Source organism: Stomoxys calcitrans, chromosome 1 (assembly GCF_963082655.1).
Source record: "Stomoxys calcitrans chromosome 1, idStoCalc2.1, whole genome shotgun sequence".
Lineage (NCBI taxonomy): Eukaryota > Metazoa > Arthropoda > Insecta > Diptera > Muscidae > Stomoxys > Stomoxys calcitrans.
Window position 1 is genome coordinate 148,913,577 of NC_081552.1, and position 27,513 is coordinate 148,941,089.

The 27,513-nt window shown below is 39.7% G+C and overlaps 2 protein-coding genes and 1 long non-coding RNA gene across 4 annotated transcripts; 1 reads left to right on the plus strand and 2 right to left on the minus strand.

Annotated features, from left to right (window-relative positions):
- Nucleotides 1-1,209: 1,209 nt before the first annotated feature.
- On the minus strand, nucleotides 1,210-2,658 carry LOC131997114 (uncharacterized). 2 transcript variants are annotated; one of them, XR_009398064.1, is made up of 4 exons: nucleotides 2,530-2,658; nucleotides 2,241-2,463; nucleotides 1,922-2,147; nucleotides 1,210-1,350 (listed from the first exon to the last, which is right to left on the minus strand). It is a non-coding gene; the product is annotated as an uncharacterized LOC131997114 (long non-coding RNA). The 2 variants fall into 2 exon arrangements; XR_009398068.1 differs by having other exon boundaries at nucleotides 1,911-2,147.
- Nucleotides 2,659-14,467: 11,809 nt separating this feature from the next.
- LOC106094695 (heat shock protein 27) lies at nucleotides 14,468-15,404 on the minus strand. Its single transcript, XM_013261929.2, has one exon. It carries the CDS (start codon nucleotides 15,300-15,302, stop codon nucleotides 14,664-14,666), a length of 639 nt encoding a protein of 212 aa, XP_013117383.2. The 5' UTR covers nucleotides 15,303-15,404; the 3' UTR covers nucleotides 14,468-14,663.
- A 956-nt stretch (nucleotides 15,405-16,360) lies between these two features.
- On the plus strand, nucleotides 16,361-17,394 carry LOC106094696 (heat shock protein 23). The gene has a single exon (XM_013261931.2). The coding sequence runs from the start codon at nucleotides 16,503-16,505 to the stop codon at nucleotides 17,103-17,105; it is 603 nt and encodes a 200-aa protein (XP_013117385.1). The 5' UTR covers nucleotides 16,361-16,502; the 3' UTR covers nucleotides 17,106-17,394.
- The last annotated feature ends 10,119 nt before the right edge of the window (nucleotides 17,395-27,513 follow it).

Sequence of the window (27,513 nt, forward strand, 5' to 3'; positions counted from 1 at the left end):
CACAAGAGCACAACACGATTTGGAATGCAAACGAAAATTTTAAATATACATAAGTCAGCTGGAAATTGTATTTCAAAAAATCAAATCCTTATCACATTTTTTAAAAAAAATTATTGTTGCGTTTCTTTATTAATACTCAGCAACAAATTTTGGTAAAAAATTAAAAGCAAATAAAATCAAAGCTAAGTTGTTAAAATAACTAAACATTATTCTAAATTTATTTAAATAAATCATTTTCAGCCTCCACAATATTGATCAATAAAAGAGATATTGCTTTTAAATGAAGGAAAATTTTTTAGAATGCCTCACTTGCACGAAGAATTTCGCACTCCAAGGTCTGAGGCCAACAGAGCCATACAGCCGAGTGTCCTGTCCCCGTCCAATGATTTCCATGCTAGCTATTTCCATATTTCCATGCAAGCTATTTTTGTATCCCTTCATAACCAAAACTAAACTCCTTAATAACAAACAGTTAAAATTCTAATAAATTAAATTAAATGTTACAAAAGAAGGGCATTTAATAATATGTATATCTGTAGGGTAAAGCTGACTGCATCTTCAATAAAGTTCACTTCTGTGCGTGATTTCTTTTTACTCAATTTTTTTTCCTTCGTTCAAGGCCAGAAATTTTATGTTCAGTTCGGTAAATTTTAATTCAGCACTTCTTTCGTTTACTTTCCTGCCTTAGTAATAACTCACATTCCGGTCAAATAATTTCCAATTCCACGGATTGGAATACCGTTTAGCGATCGGCAAGCATCAACAATTATAAAGAAATGTTCTACAGCATTTTGTTGTTGTTGTCACTTGATAAATGGCACTGCACTTTTCTTGGTAGTCACTCCGCTCTCACCTTCGGCTGCTTCGACGTCTCAAAAGGAAAAGAACGATTTTCCTTCTTGGGCCGGTTGACTGCGTTATCATTTGTCCCATCATGGCTCACTTCCCAGCCAGAACTTCCTCTGATGTCCCAAATGACAACATTATACAAACCGTCTAACTGTCATTCAGACAGGGATCGTGGTGCATGCCTAAACAGATAATTACATTCGGTAATTGCCCGCTAGATGGCGCTTTGAGCCACATTAAGTTGCACGGGACAGGAGTAAAAGAGTCTACTACGCCAATAGATTTCGAGATGCTACCAATTCGGAAATGAAATGGAAAACTATTTGGGAAATACGAATCGGCGACAAAACTCCAACAAAATATTGATACGAATGAAGCCTTTATTAGAACGTCATCTAATTTAAATAAGCAAAATTTGTCAATGATTATCACTAACATAGAAAATCCAGCGACCTCCATATAATATCGATGGTATTGATACTTTCGTTAATTTTCCATTACCTATATTTGAAACGAAAATGAGAAGTAAAAATCAGTAGATCGATTTATATAGGAGCAATACAAATGCATTGGCCAAATTAAACCAAGGTTAATAAACTCAGTTGGTAGTCATGAGAAAAATCATTCTACAAAATGTTAGCCTAATCGGATGAAAATTGCGCCCTCTATAAGCGCAATGTATCTTAATTCAGTGTCGAATTGCGCAATTCCTATCCGATTTGACTGAAATTTTGCACGTGGTGTTTTGGTATCACTTTCAACAACTGTCTTAAGTATGATTCAAATCGGTTCATAATCTGGTATAGCTGTCATATAAACCGATCTTGGGTCTTGAGTTTTTGAGCCTCTAGAGGGCGCAATTCTCATCCGATTTGGCTGAAACTTTGCATGAGGTGTTTTGTTATGCCTTCCAATAACCGTGCTAAGTATGGTGTAAATCGGTATAGAACGTGATATAGCTACCATATAAACCGATCTGGGATCTTGACTTATTGAACCTCTAGAGGGCGACATTCTCATTCGATTTGGCTGAAATTTTGTACAATGGCTTCTATAATGACCTTCAACATACGTGTCTAATATGGTCAGAATCGATCAATAGCTTGAAACAGCTCCCATATAAACCTATGTCCCGATTTTGCTAATTGAGCTCATACAAGGCGCAATTCTTATCCGAATGAACTGAAATATTACACAATGACTTCTACAATGTTCAGCATTCATTAATGGTCCGAATCGGACTATAACTTGATATAGCTCCAATAGCATAACAGTTCTTATTAATTTTCCTTGTTTGCCTAAAAAGAGATACCGCGTATAGAACTCGACAAATGCGATCCATGGTGGAGGGTATATAAGATTCGGCCCGGCCGAACTTAGCACGCTCTTACTTGTTTTTGTTTTGTTTTGCAAAAAATTAAACTTTTGCGATAGTATCCATCGGAAAAATACCAATCGATATTCAGTCAAAAATTTAAATATCGATAGTGCCATCGATATTTTGCCAGCTCTACCTCCATATCTAATACATTTCCAGAGTTCATTCGAATTCTCATGTGTCCAACCAGTGATGTAGCAAAATGTTGCGTGTCTGTAAAGTCGGATGCAGTGGAACTAGATACCATGCACCCAAAATTTGTTAAAAGTATTTTAAATTACATATTGCCATTTACCATTTACCTTTACTGATATAGGAAAATTAATAAAAGACACCCATAAGGCTTGCTCAAAAGGCTTCATCAATTTCTCCAGAACTGAGAGATGGTTTAATATAAATTGTTACATGGCAAGAGAAGCGACCTTTTTAAAGTCTAAATTAATTTAAACGTGAAGTTACTATTGAAAGCAAAAATCGATATTGAGAGAACAACCGACGGTATAAGGAAATATGCAAATCTTCAAAACATCAATATCATACTTAAATAGAGACACAAATACAAAACGTTAAAGACTCAAAAGATTGGTGGAAGATTGTTAAAGAAATCCGAAATGATGAAACTCCAAATAATATATGTGTAACATCGGCAGAATTTAAATCCCATTTTCAACAGTTGCTTAATCAGCCGCAGCTATCCCCAGACGTACACTATGCGCATATGTACTGGATCGATGAAGACTTGGATAAGGATATAACTATACTTGAGGTTAAAGAAGCTCTGGCAAAAGCAAAGTTTAATAAAGCACCCGGAGAGGACCGTATAACATACGAATTTTATAAATTCGCTCCAGAGAACCTTTTAGAAGAAATAACAAAGACCTGCCATGTGATCTATGACAAAGGTGAACTTGACCCATCGTTTTTCAAAAGCATTATTTATCCAATTCACAAAAAGGGAGCTATGTCACAGCCAGGAAATTACAGAGGCGTATCCTTCATGAATTGCCTACCAAAGATAATGATGGGAATAATTACAGAGCGATTAACACGATGGACTGAAAAAAATGGAAAACTTAACGAATACCAAGCAGGTTTTCGGAAAAGCTATTCCACGTCAGATAACATCTTCTCATTATCCTCAATTATCCACTTGAACTGGGAAAAAAAACAAAAAAACATATGCATTTTTCGAAAGGCAATGATATATAAGCTACATAGCATTGGTGTATCATCGAAGATGGTAAAATTTATTGAAAATGTGTATGAAAAGACTAATTTCGCAGTATGGACAGGAGAGGAGCTCTCGCATGATTTTTGTACTAATGCAGGTGTCAAACAAGGTTGTCTCCTTTCACCACTTTTATTTGCACTTTACTTAAATGACCTGAATGACTTCATTGGCGGTGGAACAAACTTAGAAGGCTTGAATATTCGTCTGTTACTCTATGCGGATGATATTGTTATTTTGGCAAACGATGTAAACGTATTACAACGGATGATAAATAAATTAGAAACTTACTGTAAACTATGGAATGTAGAGGTGGACCTGAACAAGTCCCAATTAATGATTTTTCGAAAAGGAGGAAGAATTTCAAAAAATGAAAAATGGTTTTATAAAGGCGAACAAATTATTGTCACCTCTGAATACTGCTATTTAGGTATGATTTTGACACCAAAACTTAGTTTCACCAAGCATATCCAAAAACGAAATCAAGCGGCCAAAAATAGCATAAATTCAACATGGAAAAACTTTATATGTAAGCAGAATGTATCAGTCACCGCGAAATGGAAAATTTTTCTTGCAGTTTGTAGAGCAATTCAAACATATGAGTCCCAGGTATGGGGGTTCTCTAATTTCGAAGGAGTGGACAAACTCTGTTTATATTTCCTCTAGAAAATACTTAAGTTGCCAACATTTACACCCACTTATATTCTTATGCTCGAAACCGGTGTAGAAAATGGACACGTATATACCCTTGGTACACACCTAAAATATTTGCATCGAGCCATGTTTGAATACAACGAAGAAAGGCTTCCACATAAACTTGCAAAACTTATTCATCGGCGTCAACTCTTCTGGGCCAACAAAATAAATGAACGTATGTTGGAAAACAATATGGAGCGTCTTGACTACAACTCAAGTCATACTTGGATTCAAAATAGTGAGCGTTTACTAAAAAAAAAACAAATGAAACGAGAAGGTTCTATGGTAAACTTGATGCATCTGTAGGTCAGTTGTACCTGAACAACTGTTATGCCCAAGACGAAAAGACGTGGATATTTAAGGCCAGAAGCAACATGATAAAACTAAATGAAACCCGTTTCCCTCAGAACTCAAATCCTCGATGTTCAATGTGTAATAGAAACGAAAATGAAAGTTTGCAACACTTTTTATGTAAATGTCCCGCTTTAAGGGAATTTCGAATTCAATGCTTCCAAAAGGTTCCGCTTGATGAGAATGATCTAATTTGCATTTAAATGGTCTCAAAATAGATTGGAAATCCTTAGCTAACTTTATAAAAATCTGTGTTCAATACAGAGAACAATTGTTACACGAGTTCAACTTCTAAACTATGAAAATCTATCACAGAATTATAACATTTGAATAGTAGACTAACGGCCGTAGGCCAATGTCATAAGAAATATCAATATGCTATTCTTATTTCTTTAACTTTAAAACTTAACTTACATATATTGCAACCAAATTCAATTTATAAATTATTAAATGAATGAAATAAAGAATACTACTACTACTACTATATGAATACTTAAATTCACACAAATAGACAGTCTGGTTTTCGACCAAAGCACAGCTATGCTTGATCGATGTAACCGAGGAAATACGAGCGAGCTTAGATGAGGGAATGATTTCATACCTTATTTTACGTTGACCATGGGATGTTATGCAGAAAGCTTGATTCATTTTTCAACTTCTCAAATACTGCAATCAAACTCATATGTAATTATCGACGAGATCGTGTTCAGTCTGTTGTGATAAGGATTTGTATCTCCACACCAATGCATACTAATCAGGGTGTTCCTCAAGTATCCATCTTGGGACCGTTTCTCTTTTGTGTATGTATATAAATGAACTACCATCCAGACTTAAGTACACAAATATTCAGATTTATGCAGATGATGTACAGATTTATTTGAGTTGTCTTAAAACTGAGTTATGACGTGGAATAGAGAAGCACAGGTATACAAAGGAAAAATCTTGGAATATTTATTAACCAAAACTTAACGTGGAAGGATCATGGCAATTGTTATACAATGCTATTTGTGTATGAAATTCATTACCTCCCCATATTCAATTTATGGGCAACGCAGATAATTTTGAGAAAGCTTTATATAATCACAAATAATACTCCCGGCACGGGATAACTATGAGCACCACACAGGCTTGAACTTTGAGCTCCGATTGGTGTGGTGTTCATTGTTATCACGTGAAGCTTAGCTGCGAGCTTCCGAGCGCGTTCACAGGTTGCGGATAGTGGAATGCTCCATACGGAGTAGCAGCAATTGCAGTCGCGGACAATCAGCGGTATCGAACGGAGCATAAATACTGAGTGCCTATGATGCTCGATATGACAAGGCGAGCGATCGGTCCTTTGGACCGGAACGAGCTTGCTCACCTATAGGAGCTATATGAGGATCGCCACCTTCACATATAGACATGTGGCTACAACAAAAACTAATAATAATTAATTTTTGTTTTCTTTGAGTTATTATATTCAATATTAACAATTGATTGAATTACTTTAATGAAATAGTTTGCATTAATGTTGCTAATTTTGTAACTATATGAGGCATTGTTTGGCTTATTTACTGAATCAATAATAATTAAATTAATTATTCTTTTTTTCATTGATCTATATTTTCATTTTTTATATATATACCAGCTGGACAGCGCTGCGCCTTCTTTTACTCTCTTATTTTATCTGATCCGATTACCGATCCCTATATTGGCACGGTCAGAAAATAAGTCCTGGTTGGGGGGTGGGGGTGGAGTTATTTTGCCACAATGTGGATATCATATTGGTGCTCTACTCCCAAATACCTTTAATTTGAGCCTTATATGCTATGGTCGGTAAATAGGTCCGGTATGGGGGTAATTTTGAGGGTCAGATTCGTGCCCTAGTGCCGCATATTGTGATTATTGGTTTATATTTCCATTTGGCGGACTTTGTAGGTGGGCGGGACCCCCCCCCCCCCCTTGATATCCCACCCTATATAAGGATACCAAATTTCTGTTCTTGGGTTACTTTAAACAAACTAAATTTCGCTTAAATCGCTCCACCCATCTCCGAGACCAGTGATTTTTGAAAATAGTGGAAAGGGAGGGCCCGCCCTGGCCCGCCCATTAAAGTTTGGATGTTAGATCATTCTCTGGCGTTGGTGGTGGATTGGAGTAGCCAAACCCTTTGCCCCGAAAGTGGATATCAGATTCATACTTTACTCCATAAAACCACATTTGACCTACATATCGCTATAGTTGTTATAAATATATGTGTGGTTTAGGCGGAGATTTGAGGTGAGGCGTCCCTGAAATACTTGGCCATAAAAAAGATATAAGATTTGAGCCCCTTTTTGCCATAATCCACATATATGTTCAGTTTTAGGGGTATTTAGGGTGGGGCGGCCACCCACGCACTTAGCCCTGAAAAACTGAAAAAATATCAGCATCGTGCTCTAATCTCATTCCATTGGTTTAGGGGGAGTTTATGGGGTGAGACGACCCCCAAACACTTGGCCTCAAAATTGGATATCACATTCGTTTTCAACTATCAAATACCTATTATTTGAACACCTTATTGCCATAGACGACAAACATGGTGGGTATGTGGGAGTTTTGGGGGCGGACCCTTAAATATTATCAGCATCGTGCTGCAAAATGTCAAGCATTTTGATGTTGGCGATCAAGATATTCAGATCTACGGGTCTCGTTCAGATCAACACTATTTTTTTTTTTTTTGTATTGGTTTTCTACAATCAAAATCAAATTTTAAAATATCCGCAGGTCCTCCTGTGTCCATCCCAATTTGAGAGTAAAAAGTGTACTCTACTACTAGGGGGGCGCCTCAGACACCAAGGAATAAATTTTTATATTAGCTTTTTACGCTACTTTTAAATACCTATCATCCATATTTTCGATAAATATGTCCTGCTGGGGTGTTTTGGGGGTGGGGAGGCCCCTCAGACATCAAGGAATAAAGTTTTATGTCAGATTGGTACTCTACTTTAAAATAAATAGGTGAAAATGTCCTCTTGGGGTGTGAAATTTGGATACCAAATTCGTACTCTACTCTTAAATACCTTTCATTTGATACCCATATTGTCCCAATCAGTGCACATGTTCGTTCGGGTGGGTTTTGGGATGGGGCGTCCCTCCCGATATTTGACCCTCAAATTTTTAACCAATTTCGTGTTTTTGGGGTACTATAAGGTGGCATACGAAATTTCGCTTAAATCGATGCACGCATCTCCGAGATCTGCCGTTTTTGAAAATGGGGCTATGGGGGAGGGTCCGCCAAACGCAACAATTTTAATTTTAAATAATAGACTAGCTGAGCCCGGCCCGCTCTGCTGCACCCGATAATGCTATGTTGGAGAGGATTGCTTTAAATTTGGACATTTCTGTCTAATTTCAGTTGAAAATGTATTTTAATGTTGAATTGGATTTTTCAACACTCAATACCTCTTTTTCAAAGCCCAGATTGCGATGATCAGTAAAAGTCCTGCTTGGGGTGTGGAGAACCCTCAGAGAGAGGAAGTCAATTTCGTGCTCTACTTTCAAAGTCCTTTCATTTAAGATACATATTGTCATGGTCGGTAAATATGTCCGATTTGAGGGGGTGGGTTTTTTGGGGTTGGCGTGACCCACGAAACACTTAGTCCCGCAATTGGATATCAGATTCGTTTTCTACTCTCAAATACCTTTGGTTTGATACCCATATTGTAGTGATTGGTCTATAAATCCATTTGGCTGTTTTGGGGTGGGTGGCACCCCAGGCACCCACCCCTGATTTTGATACCAAATTTTTGTTTTTTAGGTTACTTTAAATATGCAAACAAAATTTCGCTTAAATCGCCCTACTCATCTCCGAGATCTAATGTGGATAAGGGAATTTTGTACGACGGATTCTCACATGACCATCAAAATACGTGTTTATTATGGTCTGAATCGGTCTATAGCCCGATACAGCTCCCATATAAATCGATCTCTCTATTTTACTTCTTGAGCCCCCAAAGGGCCCAATTCTTATTCGAATTGGCTGACATTTTACACACGTCTCCAACATATAATTTAATTGTGGTCCAAACCGGACCATATCTTGATATCGCTCTAATAGCAAAGCAAATCTTTTCTTATATCCGTTTTTTTGCCTAAGAATAGATGCCGGGAAAAGAACTCGACAAAAGCGATCCATGGTGGAGGGTTTATAAGATTCGGCCCGGCCGAACTTAGCACGCTTTTACTTGTTTTCTATGGCAAAGGTTGGCACTTAAACTACCTTAAACACCGTCTTGGATGGGAAAGTAAAAAATTATACCCCAAACAATCGCAACGAAATTCTTATATTTTATTTTTATACCCTCCATAATAGGATGGGGGGTATACTAATTTCGTCATTCTGATTGTAACTACTCGAAATATTCGTCTGAGACCCTATAAAGTATATATATTCTTGATCGTCGTGAAATTTTATGTCGATCTAGCCATGTCCGTCCGTCTGTCTGTCGAAAGCACGCTAACTTCCGAAGGAGTAAAGCTAGCCGCTTGAAATTTTGCACAAATACTTCTTATTAGTGTAGGTCGGTTGGTATTGTAAATGGGCCATATCGGTCCATGTTTTGATATAGCTGCTATATAAACCGATCTTGGGTCTTGACTTCTTGAGCCTCTAGATTGCGCAATTCTTATCCGATTGGGATGAAATTTTGCACGACGTGTTTTGCTTTGATATTCAACAACTGTGTCAAGTATGGTTCAAATCGGTTCATAACCTGATATAGCTGTCATATAAACAGATCTGGGGACTTGACTTCTTGAGCTTCTAGAGGGCGCAATTCCTATCCGATTTGGCTGAAATTTTGCAAGACGTTTTTTATTGTTAATTTCAACAACTATATGAAATAAGGTTCAAGTGGGTTCAAAAGCTGGCATAGCTGCCATATAAACCTATCTGGGATCTTGACTTCTTGAGCCTCTAGAGGTCGCAATTATTATCCGATTTGCCTGAAATTTTATACGACGGATTCTCTCATGACCATCAACATACGTGTTTATTATGGTCTGAATCGGTTTATAGCCCGATACAGCTCCTATATAAATCGATCTCTCTATTTTACTTCTTGAGCCCACAAAGGGCGACATTTTACACAGGTCTCCAACATATAATTTAATTGTAGTCCAAACCGGAACATATCTTAATATCGCTCTAATAGTAGAGCAAATCTTTTCTTATATCATTTTTTTGCCTAAGAAGAGATGCCTGGAAAAGAACTCGACAAATGCGATCCATGGTGGAGGGTATATAAGATTCGGCCCGGCCGAACTTAGCACGCTTTTACTTGTTCTTTATTCTTTATTCAAAGGACCGATAGGTTGTACTAACAAAGATAAATGCTGTATGATTAATTTTGACCACTCTGCCCTCTCTCTCTGTTGGCTTCTCCAAATTACCGCCATCTACTGGCTGTTTTCCATTGGCTCAACTAAATCGAACAGTCAGTAGATGGCGCTAATTTAAATGTCAGTGCTACTCGCTTGGAGTGAATCATCGTGTGGTGGTTGTCAATAAATGAATATATGACTACCTATTATATAGTCAGCATATAGTCTTTTTTTATTATACCCTCCACCATAGCATGGGGGTATACTAATTTCGTCATTCTGTTCGTAACTCCTCGAAATATTCCTCTGAGACCCCATAAAGTATATATATTCTTGATCGTCATGTCATTTTAAGTCGATCTAGCCATGTCCGTCCGTCTATCTGTCGAAAGCACGCAAACTTTCGAAGGAGTAAAGCTAGTGTAGGTCGGAATTGGATTTGTAATTCCGGTCGGAATTGGATTTGTAAATGGGCTATATCGGTCCATGTTTTGATATAACTGCTTGACTTCATGAGCCACTAGAGGCAGCAATTCTTATCCGATTTGGCTGAAATTTTGCATGACGTCTTTTTTCATAATTTTCAATATTTTGTCATAATTTCAATATCTTCTAGGTATGGTTCAAATCGGTCTATAACCTGATAAAGCTGCCATATAATCCGGTCTTGAATCTTGATTTCTTGAGCCACTAGAGGGCGCAATTATTATCCGATTTTGTACGAGTGCTTCTCCCATGACCTTCAACACACGTGTCAAATATGGTCTGAATCGGCCTTTAGCCTGATACAGCTGCCCTATAAACCGATCTCCCTATTTTAATTCTTGAGCCCCTAAAGGGTGCAATTCTTATTCGATTTGGCTGAAATTTTACATGATGAATTCTGCTGTGGTCTCCAACATTCAGTTCAATTGGCATACCAATTCTTTTCTTTTATCCATTGTTTGACTAAAAAGAGATACCGGGAAAAGAACTCGACACCATGCGATCCATGGTGGAAGGTATATAAGATTCGGCCCGGCCGAACTTAGCACAATTTTACTTGTATTTTAAATCAAATCAAATTGCTATATTAAACGATTTTCTGTGGTAAAGAACTAATTTGCCCGTCTATATATTTGATGCGGTGACGATAGTTCTTACTATTAAACCATGTAAAACTTTTGAACAAAGAAGTGTTGCCCAGAAGCTCTTCGTTTGGCCTTGTCTATCAATGAGCTAAAAACGGTTGCAACTCAAACGTTAAGGTTTGCAACCCCTCCTATCACGCTAAACATCATAATTTTGGGGGTATATCGACCTACATTCATTTGGCTCCCCACACATTAATTAAATCGCAGTGTCCTGTTAGGTCACTATAATTGATCGACTGTTTTGAGATGAGGTGGTCCGCTAGATATATGAGCAGAATAAAGATATCAGATTCGCAGTCCACAACCTTATGCCTTTAATTTAACCCCATGTTGTCATGATTGGTGTATACAGCAGTTTGGTGAGGGTTGTGCGCCACACCCCATCTGACACTTGAGCACAAATTTGAATGACGCACTTTACTCAAAAAATCTATCACTTGATTTCCCATTGTATAAATGGGTCAAATAACCTATTGATTCTTGGACACAAAGTTTCTCAAATGCCTTTCATTTGAGATTAATCAGTCTATGATCGAGTAATATTTCCATTTGGGGGGCTCATCGGAGATGGGGCGACCATCAATTACTTGGACCTCATTTTTATCATATTCGTAGTCTACTCCCGAATACCTTTCATTTGAGTCCTATATTGATATGTACATCCAAATATGTCTGTCTGGAGCAGTTTTTGGGGTTGGGCAACGCCTTGTATACTAGAACCCAAATTTTTATACTATCTTTCATTTGATACCCATATTGTTCCTATCCGTCCTTTTTTGATATTGGGTGGCGCTTTGGGGTTAAAGGGGTAGGGTGCGCTCTCTTCTAATATCAACAAATTATATAGCCTGTAACTCCTACCTGACCGTATTCGTAATCTACTCCCGAATACCTTTCATTCGAGCCCCATATTGTCATTATCGTCCAATCAATTTTGGGTCAGGGCGGCCGCCTAATTACTTGGGCCCAATTTTTAATATGAAATTCGTACTCTACTAATGAATACCTTTCATTTAAGTCCCACATTGTCCCGATCGGTCCACTTTAATTTTTGGGTGGTACTTGATGAGAGACTTCCCCCCTTGCGATATAAAAAATTATATAGCCTATTGCTACTTTCGTATCACTCCCCACAATCGGTGAAAATTTTAAAGAAATCGGTTAGCCGTTTTTGAGTCTATACGGAACAAACAAATTTACAAACCCACAAACAAACACAAACTCATTTTTATATATATGTATAAATATAGGTACATATATTGTTTTTTCACTTTTTAATTCCTTTTCAAATCCATTTTATTAATTTCATAATTTTAACATCCTCTTACTACCAGTAAAATCCACATACTATAATTATAAGATTTTAAATCTGTGTAGCTAAAGCAAATGCTGTCGGCCCAAATCTCATATACCCTCCACCAAGTATTGCTATGCTATTGGAGCTGTATCAAGTTATGGTCCGATTCGGACCATAATTTAATTGAGTTTTGGAGGCCATAGTAGAAGTCATTGTGAAAATTTTCAGACAATTTGGATAAGAATTGCGCCCTTTATGGGCTTAAGATGTAAAATCGGGAGATCGATTTATATGGGAGCTATTTCATGTTATGAACGAATTTAGACCATAGTTGGCACAGTTGTTGCGAGAGAAAACTTGCCCCCTGCAGAGGCGGTTTACATGGCAGCACTATCAGGTTATGCACCGCAGTAGTTGGAAGTCATAAGAAAACATCTCGTGCAAAATTTCAGCCAAATCGGACAAGAATTGTGGCAAGATCCAAAATCGGTTAATATGACAGCTATATCGAAACATGGACCGTTATGGTCCATTTACAATCCCAACCGACCTACACTTATAGGAAGTATTTGTGCAAAATGTCAAGCAACTAGCCCCACTCCTTCCAAAGTTAGCGCGCTTTCGACAGGCAGATGACAATCAAGAATATATATATTGGGTTGCCCAAAAAGTAATTGCGGATTTTTCATATAGTCGGCGTTGACAAATTTTTTCACAGCTTATGACTCTGTAATTGCATTCTTTCTTCTGTCAGTTATCAGCTGTTACTTTTAGCTTGCTTAGAAAAAAGTGTAAAAAAAGTATATTTGATTAAAGTTCATTCTAAGTTTTATTAAAAATGCATTACTTTCTTTTAAAAAATCCGCAATTACTTTTTGGGCAACCCAATGCTTTATGGGCTCTTAGACGAATATTTCGGTTATAACAAACGGAATGACGAAATGAATATACCCCCTCCCTATGGTGGAGGGTATACTTATGCCGGCAGTGGTACCTATACTGGTTTCAAGTGTTGCCAATATGATTTGTTTTGCTATTTCCCTCACTATAAGCAGAATACTGCTTTTTCGCCTTTATTCCTCCAACGTTTCGCCGAAGTTCTTTTATATTTGTCAGCTTTCTTCGTGAAAACTTTCATGAGCTCAAGATGTCAAATCGCTTTATATGGGTGCTATATTAAGTTATGAATCGATTGGGATCTAAATGTTTGTTGGAAGTCATGAATAAACACCACGTTCAAAATTGTTACCAAATCGGATAATTGCGGCTTCTAGGGACACATGTTTTCCATTTAGATGTTCCTTGGTGGAATGTCCACCCGGAAAAGGTTGAAATAAAACGAATATTATTGTATATTTTATTCTGACACTCACCGCATATCAAGAGTCAAAATAAAGACTTCAAAGGCAATAGTTTTAGTTTTTATTTCAGCATTGGGGTCGGATTGACTAAATAAAGAAATAAATAAATACATTTTTACCGTGGACATTCCATCAAGGAACATTTAAAAAATACTCCTATCATTAAGTGCTGTCCGATTAGAGGTTTATCTCAATGTTAAGGCAACTCCTTTTTATAGCTGAGTCCAAACAGCGTGTCGCAAACGAGACCACCTACGACCCCATCCAGCCAGAATAAGTGAGGGAATAACCATCGACGAAATGTTTCTTTCTGAAACGTTTCACAATGAAAATAATTTCAAGGTATTTGGCCAGATAAAACCTATCAAAGTAGGGGTATTGTACACCTTCTTTTAACGCTCGCTGTAGAATTGGAATTGAACGAAAGTTCATGCAAAAAATTTCATTCAGTTTGGATAAGAACTGCGCTCCGTGGATATTTGAAAAATATGTCAAGTCGGTTTATGTGGTAGCTTGTATTGAAATTCACAATCTGGCGTGTTCTGTGATTCACTTTCTCCTTTCCCCTCAATTCAATTTATTATCATGCAAACAAAAAGTCCAAATAAATCATTTGTTGTAAGATCCTTTTTTGGGAAATTTTGAAAATTTATTAACGTGTAAGCAAGCCGTTCACACTAGGGGAAAGGTGAATTCCAGAACACACACGAATAGAACATCCTAGGCTCAAGACTTGAACATACCCTAAGCATTTTAAGACGATAAGGAAAATTGGGATGTATTGCAAATGGTTGGCGAAACAAGTGTAGACCTAGATCACAAAAACGCACCTTGTAAAAAGAGATTAGATTTTATTCAGTACAAGTTAAAGTCTTTTTGGTTTTACCGAAAAATGAGACAAAATGTTCACACAATTTTAATGAATAATTATAAATAATGATGGTGATTGATACATACATAGTACATTGAAATAAAATTCTTAGGCTATTACATGTGAACCACAAATGCTACAAAAGTACAAATGCATCTATTTGGCAGTTACTTCGGTGTGTGCTGATCCACCATTCAGAGCTTGTTTAATGGGTTGAGTTGATCCCTCCGGTGGTTTGACATTCATGTGCGCTGGACCAGTTTGTTGGATTTGAACCACACGTTCATTCTGGATGGCCTTATTTGGCGGTGGTGGTGCCTTCACAATAAGTACACCGTCTGAAGAGATGGTTGAATGAACATCTTTTGGATCGTAGTCTTTGGGCAGAGTGTATTTGCGCACAAAGTGACGCTGTATCATGCCATGCTCGTCCTCTCGCTCCTCATGTTTGCCTTCAACAATGACTACGTTATCAACAGTCTTAACGGTCAATTCGCTGGGTTTGAATTGCGAGACATCCATACACACTTGAAAGCCATCTTTGCCTACAGTTGGCATGAGGCTCAATTCATTTTTATCTCGATTTTGACGAAGGTGATGGCGTCTATTTAACAAATATGGCGCATACAATGGACGACGCGTATGAGAGCGGCTCCAACGGGGATGATGGAAGATATCCACAGGATTGATACCATATCCAAAATCATCGTCTAGCAAGCGATCCCATTCATCGTGACCGCGGTGTTCTGCATCCAAATCACGGGCCAAATGCATTAAGATAGGAACAAGCGACATCTTGTCTTCGGTTGTTGTTGTTTTGTTGTTGAATTAGCGCGCTGCACTTCACACGATGTTCAATCGTTCGTTTTCCGTACCCAAATAAAGAGAAGTCGAAAGCTTTTTCATATATATATGGAATTTCTCATCCAATAAGTAAAACCCGTTTTTGGTTCCATAAACAAGAATACAAAAGAGAGAGAGAGAGAGAGAGAAGCGAAACCCCCGTTACCCCGTTGCGAGAAGGCCAACAATCATCAGTTATTTCATCCCTTTTAATACTCTACCACATATACGAAAAGAGTTGTTTTAATATTAGCTTTGCCCAATGTTTCATATGGGCATTTCCAGAATCTTGAACGTGTTGACGAAAAGACTTCCAGAAAAGAAAGTGTAATTGAAATTTATTCAAAACAATAACTGCTACAAAACTTACCAAATTTTAATATGTTCATTGTTTTTCCTTTTTTATATAAGGGACAACGACACTATAACTTTATACATGCATATATATATATATATATATATATATATATATGTAACTCCTTTTAATGTTCTCAGTTCTCATCTGCATTTGTTGTCTTTGAAGCAAAAAAGACAACTGGCAGTCTAAGAGATGAAAAGGAAAATATTTTTTTCTTCAAAGAGACCATATTCAAATAAAATTCTCTTCTCTATTTCCAAATGGCATTTCGAAGGGAAATAAATTTGACTAAATTTTTTAAAATAGTGGTCAGGATTTATTTTCAATCTTTATTTCATTAAATTTTGCACAAAATGTACATACATAAATCAAAGAAAATTTTACCCACTACTTAGAAGTTGCTCTATTATTTTAAGAGGAAAAAGCTAATTATTTGGTAGTTTCAACGGGAGGTAATACATTTTTCTTTAAAGAGAGCATATGAAAGTTAGAAGTAAAGAGAATCGAAATATATACTTTCATCTCTTTGCAAAAAACTCTTCTAACTGAATACACATGACTGTGAACTTAAGAGAAAAGTTGTACTTACATGGTCATTCTAGAATTCTCGAGAAATGATTTGTTTTGTCAAGAAATCATATAAAAAGCGTACAGGCGGCGCAGCGGGCAGTCAATTTACTTGAAACCGTGCAACAAATCAAATAGCAGAGAAAGAAGAGTCTTGCACCATTTACCACGTTTGAAAATTATAAAAATTATTTTATTCATTTGCAAAAAGTAAAGGGAAAAAAGTCATGTCGAGTTTACCACTCCTTTTGAGCCTCTTAGACGAACTAGACCGAGAAGCTCCTTCATACTATGGGAACGATTTTGGATTGGGTCTCTCGCCATATATGATACACCGTCATAGTGAACCTAGACCTCAGGCAATCGGTTACACATTACCGCTGAGTCTTCTTAGCCGCATAGGTGAACGCCAAGCAGTTCGACGCGGTGAAAAGAAGGAAGGAACTTTATCGGCAGTTGGAAAAGATGGCTTCCAAGTTTGCATGGATGTGGCTCAATTTAAGCCCAGCGAATTGAATGTAAAAGTGGTCGACAACTGCATCATCGTTGAGGGCAAGCACGAAGAGCGAGAGGACCAACACGGTTACATACAGCGGCACTTTGTGCGCCGCTATGTACTACCCAACGGATATGATGCTGAGAAGGTCGCATCGACCCTTTCGTCTGATGGCGTTCTTACAGTCAGTGTACCCAAGCCTCAAATTGAGGAAAAATCAAAGGAACGTGTTATTCAAATCCAACAGACTGGTCCAGCCCATTTAAATATTAAACAGAATTCAGAAGAGAAGCCAGCCGAGACCAACGGAACCAACAAAGACGAAAAGAAATAAAACATTAGAATAGCATTAACTATTTTTTAAGTTTTTATTCCAAAAATTTACAGTTATTTTAGAGAATAGAATTCACCCTTTTTCATACCTTTAATGGTTTCTTCATACCGATTTTACTTATCTCCTAAAGCATTTGAAATGTTCTTAATTTTTTTTTGTTCGTTATCATCACATTCTATTTATTTAGTCATAATAATCATATAATAAAAAAATAAAACAAATAAAAAATCCGAGTTTTGTTGTCCGTTCTACAATATAGGATGTAGGACAGGGCCGAATTAAAGCTTAAGTTGTTGCCATAGCCACATTTTCATATGGAGTTGGCGATCCCCATCGAGTTCCAAAGGTGCACTTTCGATGCATTGGACCGATCCCCGCGGAAACATGATGGTCATTGGTTATTTGAAGGCGCCAATAACTTGCCTAGCCATGTGAAGCATCATAGGCACTCAGTATTTGAGCTTAAGCCGCCTTGATTGATTGTTGTTGATGTAGCAGTGTGTTGTGTTCTATCTTTCGTCTGCTTGATTCTGTTGACTATCAAGATGCAGGAACTCTGCGACTAGGAATGGGGTGCGACCAAGGGGATCTGTGTCTGAGACGAGTGGGTATGGCTGGACCAAGGCTGCGGAGTCGAGCAAAACTGACTCGACACCGACTCCAAGGGAGGGATTTTTCAGGCAAATATTTTTTAAAGCCACAATTTAAAAAAAACAGGTAAAAAGGCGTTAAGTTTGGCCGGGCCGAACTTTGGATACCCACCACCTCGGGTATATATGTAAACCACCTTTCATCAAAATCCGATGAAAATGCATACCTTAAGCCCCATAGCAGCTATATCGAAATATGTTCCGATTTGGACCAAATACTAATAAGTACAATTCACTTGTTCAATTGTGCATAACAAAATAGTGATCTTTTTAGTATCTATCGAAATCGGATTATAAATGCGCCTTTTATGGGGCCAACAATTTAAATCGAGATATCCGTAAATATGGCAGTTATATCCAAATCTGGACCGATTTGGGCCAAGTTTCAGAAAAATGTCGAAGAGCCTAACACAACTCACTGTACCAAATTTCGGCGACATCGGACAATAAATGCGCCTTTTATGGCCCCAAAACGTTAAATCGAGAGATCGGTCTATATGGCAGCTATATCCAAATCTGGACCGATCTGAGCCAAATTGAATAAGAATGTCTAAGGGCTCAACACAACTCACTGACACAAATTTCGGCGACATCGGACAATAAATGTGGCCAAATTGAAAAAGGATATTGAAGGGTCTAACACAACTCACTTTCCCAAATTTCAGCAAAATCGGATTATAAATGTGGCTTTTATGGGCCTAAGATCGGCGGATCGGTCTATATGGGGGCTATATCAATATATAGTCCGATATAGGCCATCTTCGAACTTAACCTGCTCAATAACTCTATTTTTAAAGACTGTAGCGTGGCTTTAACAGACAGACGGATGGACATGTCTAGATCGTCTAAGATTTTTTACGCTGATCAAGAATATATATACTTTATAGGGTCGGAAATGGATATTTCGATGTGTTGTAAACGGAATAACAAAATGAATATAGCCCCATCCTTCGGTGGTGGGTATAAAAATTTACAAACACAAAATTTCAAGGAAATTTTTAAAGGCAATATTTCAAAGTAAGTGATTAAAGAAGAAAATTCTAAACGGAACTTTGAATAAGTTTATTTCTAAAACAAAATTCGATGAAACTTTCTCTAAAGTCAAAATTTCTATGAGATTGCTTCTTCCAATAAATTTTTTTGAGTTTCTTTTTTTAATTTAATTTTTTTGATTACAATTTTTCTTCTATTTTATCTGGAGTCTAAATCTAGGAAATTTTTTCGAGTCCGACTCCGCAATCTTGGGCTGGGCTGTTAAACAGATGGCGTGTGGTCCCTGGTCACAATCGGGGCGTACATCCTGCACACTGGCATCAATCCTTGCTATGTAGGAATTGAGCAGGCTGCATCTGCCGGATCGTAATTTAGCCAGAACTACTCTGGTTGCCGGAGGAGATCCATTTCTTCAGTTACAATGGGAAGCGGTCGTTCTCCAAGGACCATATTCACCCAGTAGCTATTCACCGCATCTGCTACCGTGTGTGCATGAACGTTGTGTGGACCCGCTTGATTTACCGCTCGAGTAGCACTGGACCTCTCGCTCTAGATCATGTAGATCCATCTTAAGGCTTCTATGCTTAGACAGCATGTAGTTATGTCTTTGCACGGGTAGGATCTTTGTCTGCGTGAGAACTGAGGAGACAGCCCGTCGCAGTTCGAACAGCGGCATTATGACAGATCTGAATATTATTCCACTGCGTTCACATAGCTGAAGAGGCCACACTGGCGCTTTATGACTTATCACAGACCGGTCACTTACTTTGTACAAGGTCAACAAGGTTTCTTTGTCAGCACGCCAAATTAGTTAGAGGTTAAACAGTGCCGGAGATATCACCCCGCCTTGGGAATTGACTGTTTCACGCTACGGTGTTTCGATTTCTTATCCCTCTGTTCCACAAATGATTGGCGACCGCACAGATAGTTCGCGACTAATTATTGTACTTCAATAAAGGCAAAATTATTAAATTAATAAATGGTTTCATTTCTGCTGCCTTGTCATTACCATTGCGTTGAGATGGCAAATGGTGTCACCATTTGTTGTTGTTTTTCTCATCAATTTAATTTTCTCCCACCCTCGTACTCTGCATCAGTGGTACGGTTGTGCGACTAAAGTCAGAATTTCCGACCAGTACCACAGGTACGTGATCATTATATAAAATTTAAGCCCATTCGGATCAGCTTTGCGTCCTCCAGAGGCTCAATCATGGTTGAATTAATAAATTCAACCATGTTTGAGGAGATTTGCAGCAAATCTCTTTCGAAATTCAAATGCAAAACCGAGTTTTTCTCAACCTTTGACAATTTCTTAGTGAAATTGTAAAACGTAGTTAAATTTAAAAAAAATCGTCTCGCCAATTTAATTACCGACCACAATATAAAATATAAAAGTATTCGAAAACAACCCTATTGACAAATACAAAACACTTGAATCGTAGTGTAAACGGGTTTCGGACTAAGTAGACCAGGCGGTATTGGCAGTACCGTCATTTTTCTATCAGTGGACGTTTCGTGTTTTGTTTGCTAAGGAAGATTCTGTCCTCAGACCTATTACGGTGGGGTATATTCAGAAGTCAGAGAATGTATGGACAATGTCTAGGGAGGAAACACTAGAACTACTCGTTGATACATATTTCCCTGGTAATTCTCCCTGGTAATTCTCCGGACAACGTGGCGCCATAAGAGATTGACACTGATGTATTCGTCGGAGGTTATTTGGGAAATTGTGTCTGAGCCGAAAATCCTTTGGGCGATAAGAAGTTTCGACTCCTTTAAGTCGCCAGGCCCTGATGATGTATCACCGGTTGAATTACAAGCTGTGTCTGATAGACTGGTTCCCTGGCTTAGGGATATATACTCTGCTCGTATCAGAATGTTGTTGTTGTTGTTGTTGTAGCAGTTTATTGTGTACTATCTTTCGTCTGCTTGATTCTGTCGAGTGTCAAGACCCAGGAACTCCGCGACTAAGATGGGATGCGTCCACAGGGATCTGGGTCTGAGTCGAGTGGGTCTGGCCGGGCAGTTAAACAGGTGACGTGTATCGTGCGGTCCCTGGTTACAATCGGGACATACATCTTGCACGTCGGCATCAATCCTAGCTCTGTGGGAATTGAGGCGGCTGCATCTGCCGGAACGTAATTGAGCCAGAACCACTCTGGTTTGCCGGGGGAGGTCGATTTCTTCGGGTGCAATGGGTGGCGGTCGTTCTCCAAGGACTACATTCACCTGGTAGCCAATTAACGCGTCTGCTACCGTGTCTGCATGAATGTTGTTCAGACCCGCTTGATATGCCGCTTGATCTAGAGGTTCTCTCTTGTAGCGCTGGACCTCACGCTCTAGATCGTGTAGATCAACCTTAAGGCTTCTGGGCGGTGGGTATCTATCCACAAGATGATGATTTGGATGATTTCTGCGATAACAGCCCAAAAGGTATTGCTTAGACAGCATGTAGTTATGTCTTCGCACTGGTAGGATCTTTGTCTCCTGGTGGAGGTGGTCCACATGAGAACTAAGGAGGCAGCCCGTTGCAGTTCGGAGGGCGGCATTCTGACAGATCTGAATATTATTCCACTGCGTGTCACAAAGCTGACGTGACCACACTGGCGCTGCATAACTTACCACAGACCGGCCAATTGCTTTGTACGTGGTCAACAAGGTTTCTTTGTCTGCACCCCAAGTGCTGGCAGCGAGTGACTTGAGGACCTTGTTTCTACTTTTGACTTTATTGCAGATTGCTGTGGCATGTGGGGAGAAAGTGTAGAAGCTGTCAAATGTGACGCCAAGTATTTTGGGACACTTGATGGTCGGAATCATTTCTCCATCGACCATCACAGTCAGCTCAGAATTCACCTCACGCGTATTTGTAGTGAACAGTGTGGCTGAAGATTTGGTGGCGGATATCTTCAGATTTCTTGCAGCGAAATATGAGGCAAGCTCGTTGAGGTAGACGTTCAACCTATCGCAGATGTCATCAATGGGTGGGGGGCCTGATGCCATGATCGTACAGTCGTCCGCATATGATACGATCTCTATGCCGTCTGGAGCAGGTGGGATGGAGGATAGGTAGAGGTTAAACAGAGCCGGAGATATCACCCCACCTTGGGGAACTCCCTGTTTCACTCTACGGTGTTTTGACTTCTTATCCCTAAATTCCACAAATGACTGGCGGCCACACAGATAATTCGCGACCCAACGTTTCAGGCCTGGCTGGAGGGACGTGTTGGCGATGTCCTCAAATAATTTGGCATGGCTGACCGTGTCGAATGCCTTCGATAGGTCCAGTGCCACGAGGACCGTCCTATCACATGGCCTGGGTTGATTGAAGCCATGGCAAATGTGTGTGGTGATGGCATGCAAAGCTGTTGTTGTGCAGTCTCCGAAATCCGTGTTGATGCTCGGCGAATGGAAATTCTCCTACGAGGCTCGGGAGGAGTAATGCCTCAAGCGTCTTAGCCACTGGTGAGAGAAGGGAGATCGGTCTGTACGACTCCCCCAAACTCGGGTCTTTACCAGGCTTCAGTAGCGGGATCACTCTGCCCATTTTCCAGACATCGGGAACTATAAGAGTGTTCAATGACAGGTTAAGGACAATGGTAAGGTACTCAACTCCAGGTAAATCTAGATTTTTCAGCATCAATGTAGAGATTCCGTCGGGGCCCAACGCCTTGGAAGGTTTGGCGCCACGGATGACATTCGTAACTTCGCCCACGGTAAATTGTAATGGCTGTTCATCGGCTCGGAGACCACGAATACGGCGAATGGCTCTCCTCCTTGCCCTGTCTCTCTCGGGATACACAATAAATTGACGGTTGAACAACCTGGCGCATCTCTTCGGATCAGTCACGGTTAACTCGCCAAAAGTGACTGAGGTCCTGTCGTCCCGTCTACCGGGGTTCGAGAGAGACTTAACAGTGGCCCACAATTTGCCTGCACCGGTGCCTAAGTTACATTGCTCCAAGTGTTCCAGCCACAAATTCCGCTTATGTTCGTTTATATCTCCTAAAGCATTTGAAATGTTCTTAATTTTTTTTTGTTCGTTATCATCACATTCTATTTATTTAGTCATAATAATCATATAATAAAAAAATAAAACAAATAAAAAATCCGAGTTTTGTTGTCCGTTCTACAATATAGGATGTAGGACAGGGCCGAATTAAAGCTTAAGTTGTTGCCATAGCCACATTTTCATATGGAGTTGGCGATCCCCATCGAGTTCCAAAGGTGCACTTTCGATGCATTGGACCGATCCCCGCGGAAACATGATGGTCATTGGTTATTTGAAGGCGCCAATAACTTGCCTAGCCATGTGAAGCATCATAGGCACTCAGTATTTGAGCTTAAGCCGCCTTGATTGATTGTTGTTGATGTAGCAGTGTGTTGTGTTCTATCTTTCGTCTGCTTGATTCTGTTGACTATCAAGATGCAGGAACTCTGCGACTAGGAATGGGGTGCGACCAAGGGGATCTGTGTCTGAGACGAGTGGGTATGGCTGGACCAAGGCTGCGGAGTCGAGCAAAACTGACTCGACACCGACTCCAAGGGAGGGATTTTTCAGGCAAATATTTTTTAAAGCCACAATTTAAAAAAAACAGGTAAAAAGGCGTTAAGTTTGGCCGGGCCGAACTTTGGATACCCACCACCTCGGGTATATATGTAAACCACCTTTCATCAAAATCCGATGAAAATGCATACCTTAAGCCCCATAGCAGCTATATCGAAATATGTTCCGATTTGGACCAAATACTAATAAGTACAATTCACTTGTTCAATTGTGCATAACAAAATAGTGATCTTTTTAGTATCTATCGAAATCGGATTATAAATGCGCCTTTTATGGGGCCAACAATTTAAATCGAGATATCCGTAAATATGGCAGTTATATCCAAATCTGGACCGATTTGGGCCAAGTTTCAGAAAAATGTCGAAGAGCCTAACACAACTCACTGTACCAAATTTCGGCGACATCGGACAATAAATGCGCCTTTTATGGCCCCAAAACGTTAAATCGAGAGATCGGTCTATATGGCAGCTATATCCAAATCTGGACCGATCTGAGCCAAATTGAATAAGAATGTCTAAGGGCTCAACACAACTCACTGACACAAATTTCGGCGACATCGGACAATAAATGTGGCCAAATTGAAAAAGGATATTGAAGGGTCTAACACAACTCACTTTCCCAAATTTCAGCAAAATCGGATTATAAATGTGGCTTTTATGGGCCTAAGATCGGCGGATCGGTCTATATGGGGGCTATATCAATATATAGTCCGATATAGGCCATCTTCGAACTTAACCTGCTCAATAACTCTATTTTTAAAGACTGTAGCGTGGCTTTAACAGACAGACGGATGGACATGTCTAGATCGTCTAAGATTTTTTACGCTGATCAAGAATATATATACTTTATAGGGTCGGAAATGGATATTTCGATGTGTTGTAAACGGAATAACAAAATGAATATAGCCCCATCCTTCGGTGGTGGGTATAAAAATTTACAAACACAAAATTTCAAGGAAATTTTTAAAGGCAATATTTCAAAGTAAGTGATTAAAGAAGAAAATTCTAAACGGAACTTTGAATAAGTTTATTTCTAAAACAAAATTCGATGAAACTTTCTCTAAAGTCAAAATTTCTATGAGATTGCTTCTTCCAATAAATTTTTTTGAGTTTCTTTTTTTAATTTAATTTTTTTGATTACAATTTTTCTTCTATTTTATCTGGAGTCTAAATCTAGGAAATTTTTTCGAGTCCGACTCCGCAATCTTGGGCTGGGCTGTTAAACAGATGGCGTGTGGTCCCTGGTCACAATCGGGGCGTACATCCTGCACACTGGCATCAATCCTTGCTATGTAGGAATTGAGCAGGCTGCATCTGCCGGATCGTAATTTAGCCAGAACTACTCTGGTTGCCGGAGGAGATCCATTTCTTCAGTTACAATGGGAAGCGGTCGTTCTCCAAGGACCATATTCACCCAGTAGCTATTCACCGCATCTGCTACCGTGTGTGCATGAACGTTGTGTGGACCCGCTTGATTTACCGCTCGAGTAGCACTGGACCTCTCGCTCTAGATCATGTAGATCCATCTTAAGGCTTCTATGCTTAGACAGCATGTAGTTATGTCTTTGCACGGGTAGGATCTTTGTCTGCGTGAGAACTGAGGAGACAGCCCGTCGCAGTTCGAACAGCGGCATTATGACAGATCTGAATATTATTCCACTGCGTTCACATAGCTGAAGAGGCCACACTGGCGCTTTATGACTTATCACAGACCGGTCACTTACTTTGTACAAGGTCAACAAGGTTTCTTTGTCAGCACGCCAAATTAGTTAGAGGTTAAACAGTGCCGGAGATATCACCCCGCCTTGGGAATTGACTGTTTCACGCTACGGTGTTTCGATTTCTTATCCCTCTGTTCCACAAATGATTGGCGACCGCACAGATAGTTCGCGACTAATTATTGTACTTCAATAAAGGCAAAATTATTAAATTAATAAATGGTTTCATTTCTGCTGCCTTGTCATTACCATTGCGTTGAGATGGCAAATGGTGTCACCATTTGTTGTTGTTTTTCTCATCAATTTAATTTTCTCCCACCCTCGTACTCTGCATCAGTGGTACGGTTGTGCGACTAAAGTCAGAATTTCCGACCAGTACCACAGGTACGTGATCATTATATAAAATTTAAGCCCATTCGGATCAGCTTTGCGTCCTCCAGAGGCTCAATCATGGTTGAATTAATAAATTCAACCATGTTTGAGGAGATTTGCAGCAAATCTCTTTCGAAATTCAAATGCAAAACCGAGTTTTTCTCAACCTTTGACAATTTCTTAGTGAAATTGTAAAACGTAGTTAAATTTAAAAAAAATCGTCTCGCCAATTTAATTACCGACCACAATATAAAATATAAAAGTATTCGAAAACAACCCTATTGACAAATACAAAACACTTGAATCGTAGTGTAAACGGGTTTCGGACTAAGTAGACCAGGCGGTATTGGCAGTACCGTCATTTTTCTATCAGTGGACGTTTCGTGTTTTGTTTGCTAAGGAAGATTCTGTCCTCAGACCTATTACGGTGGGGTATATTCAGAAGTCAGAGAATGTATGGACAATGTCTAGGGAGGAAACACTAGAACTACTCGTTGATACATATTTCCCTGGTAATTCTCCCTGGTAATTCTCCGGACAACGTGGCGCCATAAGAGATTGACACTGATGTATTCGTCGGAGGTTATTTGGGAAATTGTGTCTGAGCCGAAAATCCTTTGGGCGATAAGAAGTTTCGACTCCTTTAAGTCGCCAGGCCCTGATGATGTATCACCGGTTGAATTACAAGCTGTGTCTGATAGACTGGTTCCCTGGCTTAGGGATATATACTCTGCTCGTATCAGAATGTTGTTGTTGTTGTTGTTGTAGCAGTTTATTGTGTACTATCTTTCGTCTGCTTGATTCTGTCGAGTGTCAAGACCCAGGAACTCCGCGACTAAGATGGGATGCGTCCACAGGGATCTGGGTCTGAGTCGAGTGGGTCTGGCCGGGCAGTTAAACAGGTGACGTGTATCGTGCGGTCCCTGGTTACAATCGGGACATACATCTTGCACGTCGGCATCAATCCTAGCTCTGTGGGAATTGAGGCGGCTGCATCTGCCGGAACGTAATTGAGCCAGAACCACTCTGGTTTGCCGGGGGAGGTCGATTTCTTCGGGTGCAATGGGTGGCGGTCGTTCTCCAAGGACTACATTCACCTGGTAGCCAATTAACGCGTCTGCTACCGTGTCTGCATGAATGTTGTTCAGACCCGCTTGATATGCCGCTTGATCTAGAGGTTCTCTCTTGTAGCGCTGGACCTCACGCTCTAGATCGTGTAGATCAACCTTAAGGCTTCTGGGCGGTGGGTATCTATCCACAAGATGATGATTTGGATGATTTCTGCGATAACAGCCCAAAAGGTATTGCTTAGACAGCATGTAGTTATGTCTTCGCACTGGTAGGATCTTTGTCTCCTGGTGGAGGTGGTCCACATGAGAACTAAGGAGGCAGCCCGTTGCAGTTCGGAGGGCGGCATTCTGACAGATCTGAATATTATTCCACTGCGTGTCACAAAGCTGACGTGACCACACTGGCGCTGCATAACTTACCACAGACCGGCCAATTGCTTTGTACGTGGTCAACAAGGTTTCTTTGTCTGCACCCCAAGTGCTGGCAGCGAGTGACTTGAGGACCTTGTTTCTACTTTTGACTTTATTGCAGATTGCTGTGGCATGTGGGGAGAAAGTGTAGAAGCTGTCAAATGTGACGCCAAGTATTTTGGGACACTTGATGGTCGGAATCATTTCTCCATCGACCATCACAGTCAGCTCAGAATTCACCTCACGCGTATTTGTAGTGAACAGTGTGGCTGAAGATTTGGTGGCGGATATCTTCAGATTTCTTGCAGCGAAATATGAGGCAAGCTCGTTGAGGTAGACGTTCAACCTATCGCAGATGTCATCAATGGGTGGGGGGCCTGATGCCATGATCGTACAGTCGTCCGCATATGATACGATCTCTATGCCGTCTGGAGCAGGTGGGATGGAGGATAGGTAGAGGTTAAACAGAGCCGGAGATATCACCCCACCTTGGGGAACTCCCTGTTTCACTCTACGGTGTTTTGACTTCTTATCCCTAAATTCCACAAATGACTGGCGGCCACACAGATAATTCGCGACCCAACGTTTCAGGCCTGGCTGGAGGGACGTGTTGGCGATGTCCTCAAATAAT

What these genes read in the sequence shown, in the direction of transcription:
- LOC106094695 (XM_013261929.2), bottom strand. Translation starts at nt 15,302, where the DNA reads ATGTCGCTTGTTCCTATCTTAATGCATTTGGCCCGTGATTTGGATGCA.
- LOC106094696 (XM_013261931.2), top strand. Translation starts at nt 16,503, where the DNA reads ATGTCGAGTTTACCACTCCTTTTGAGCCTCTTAGACGAACTAGACCGA.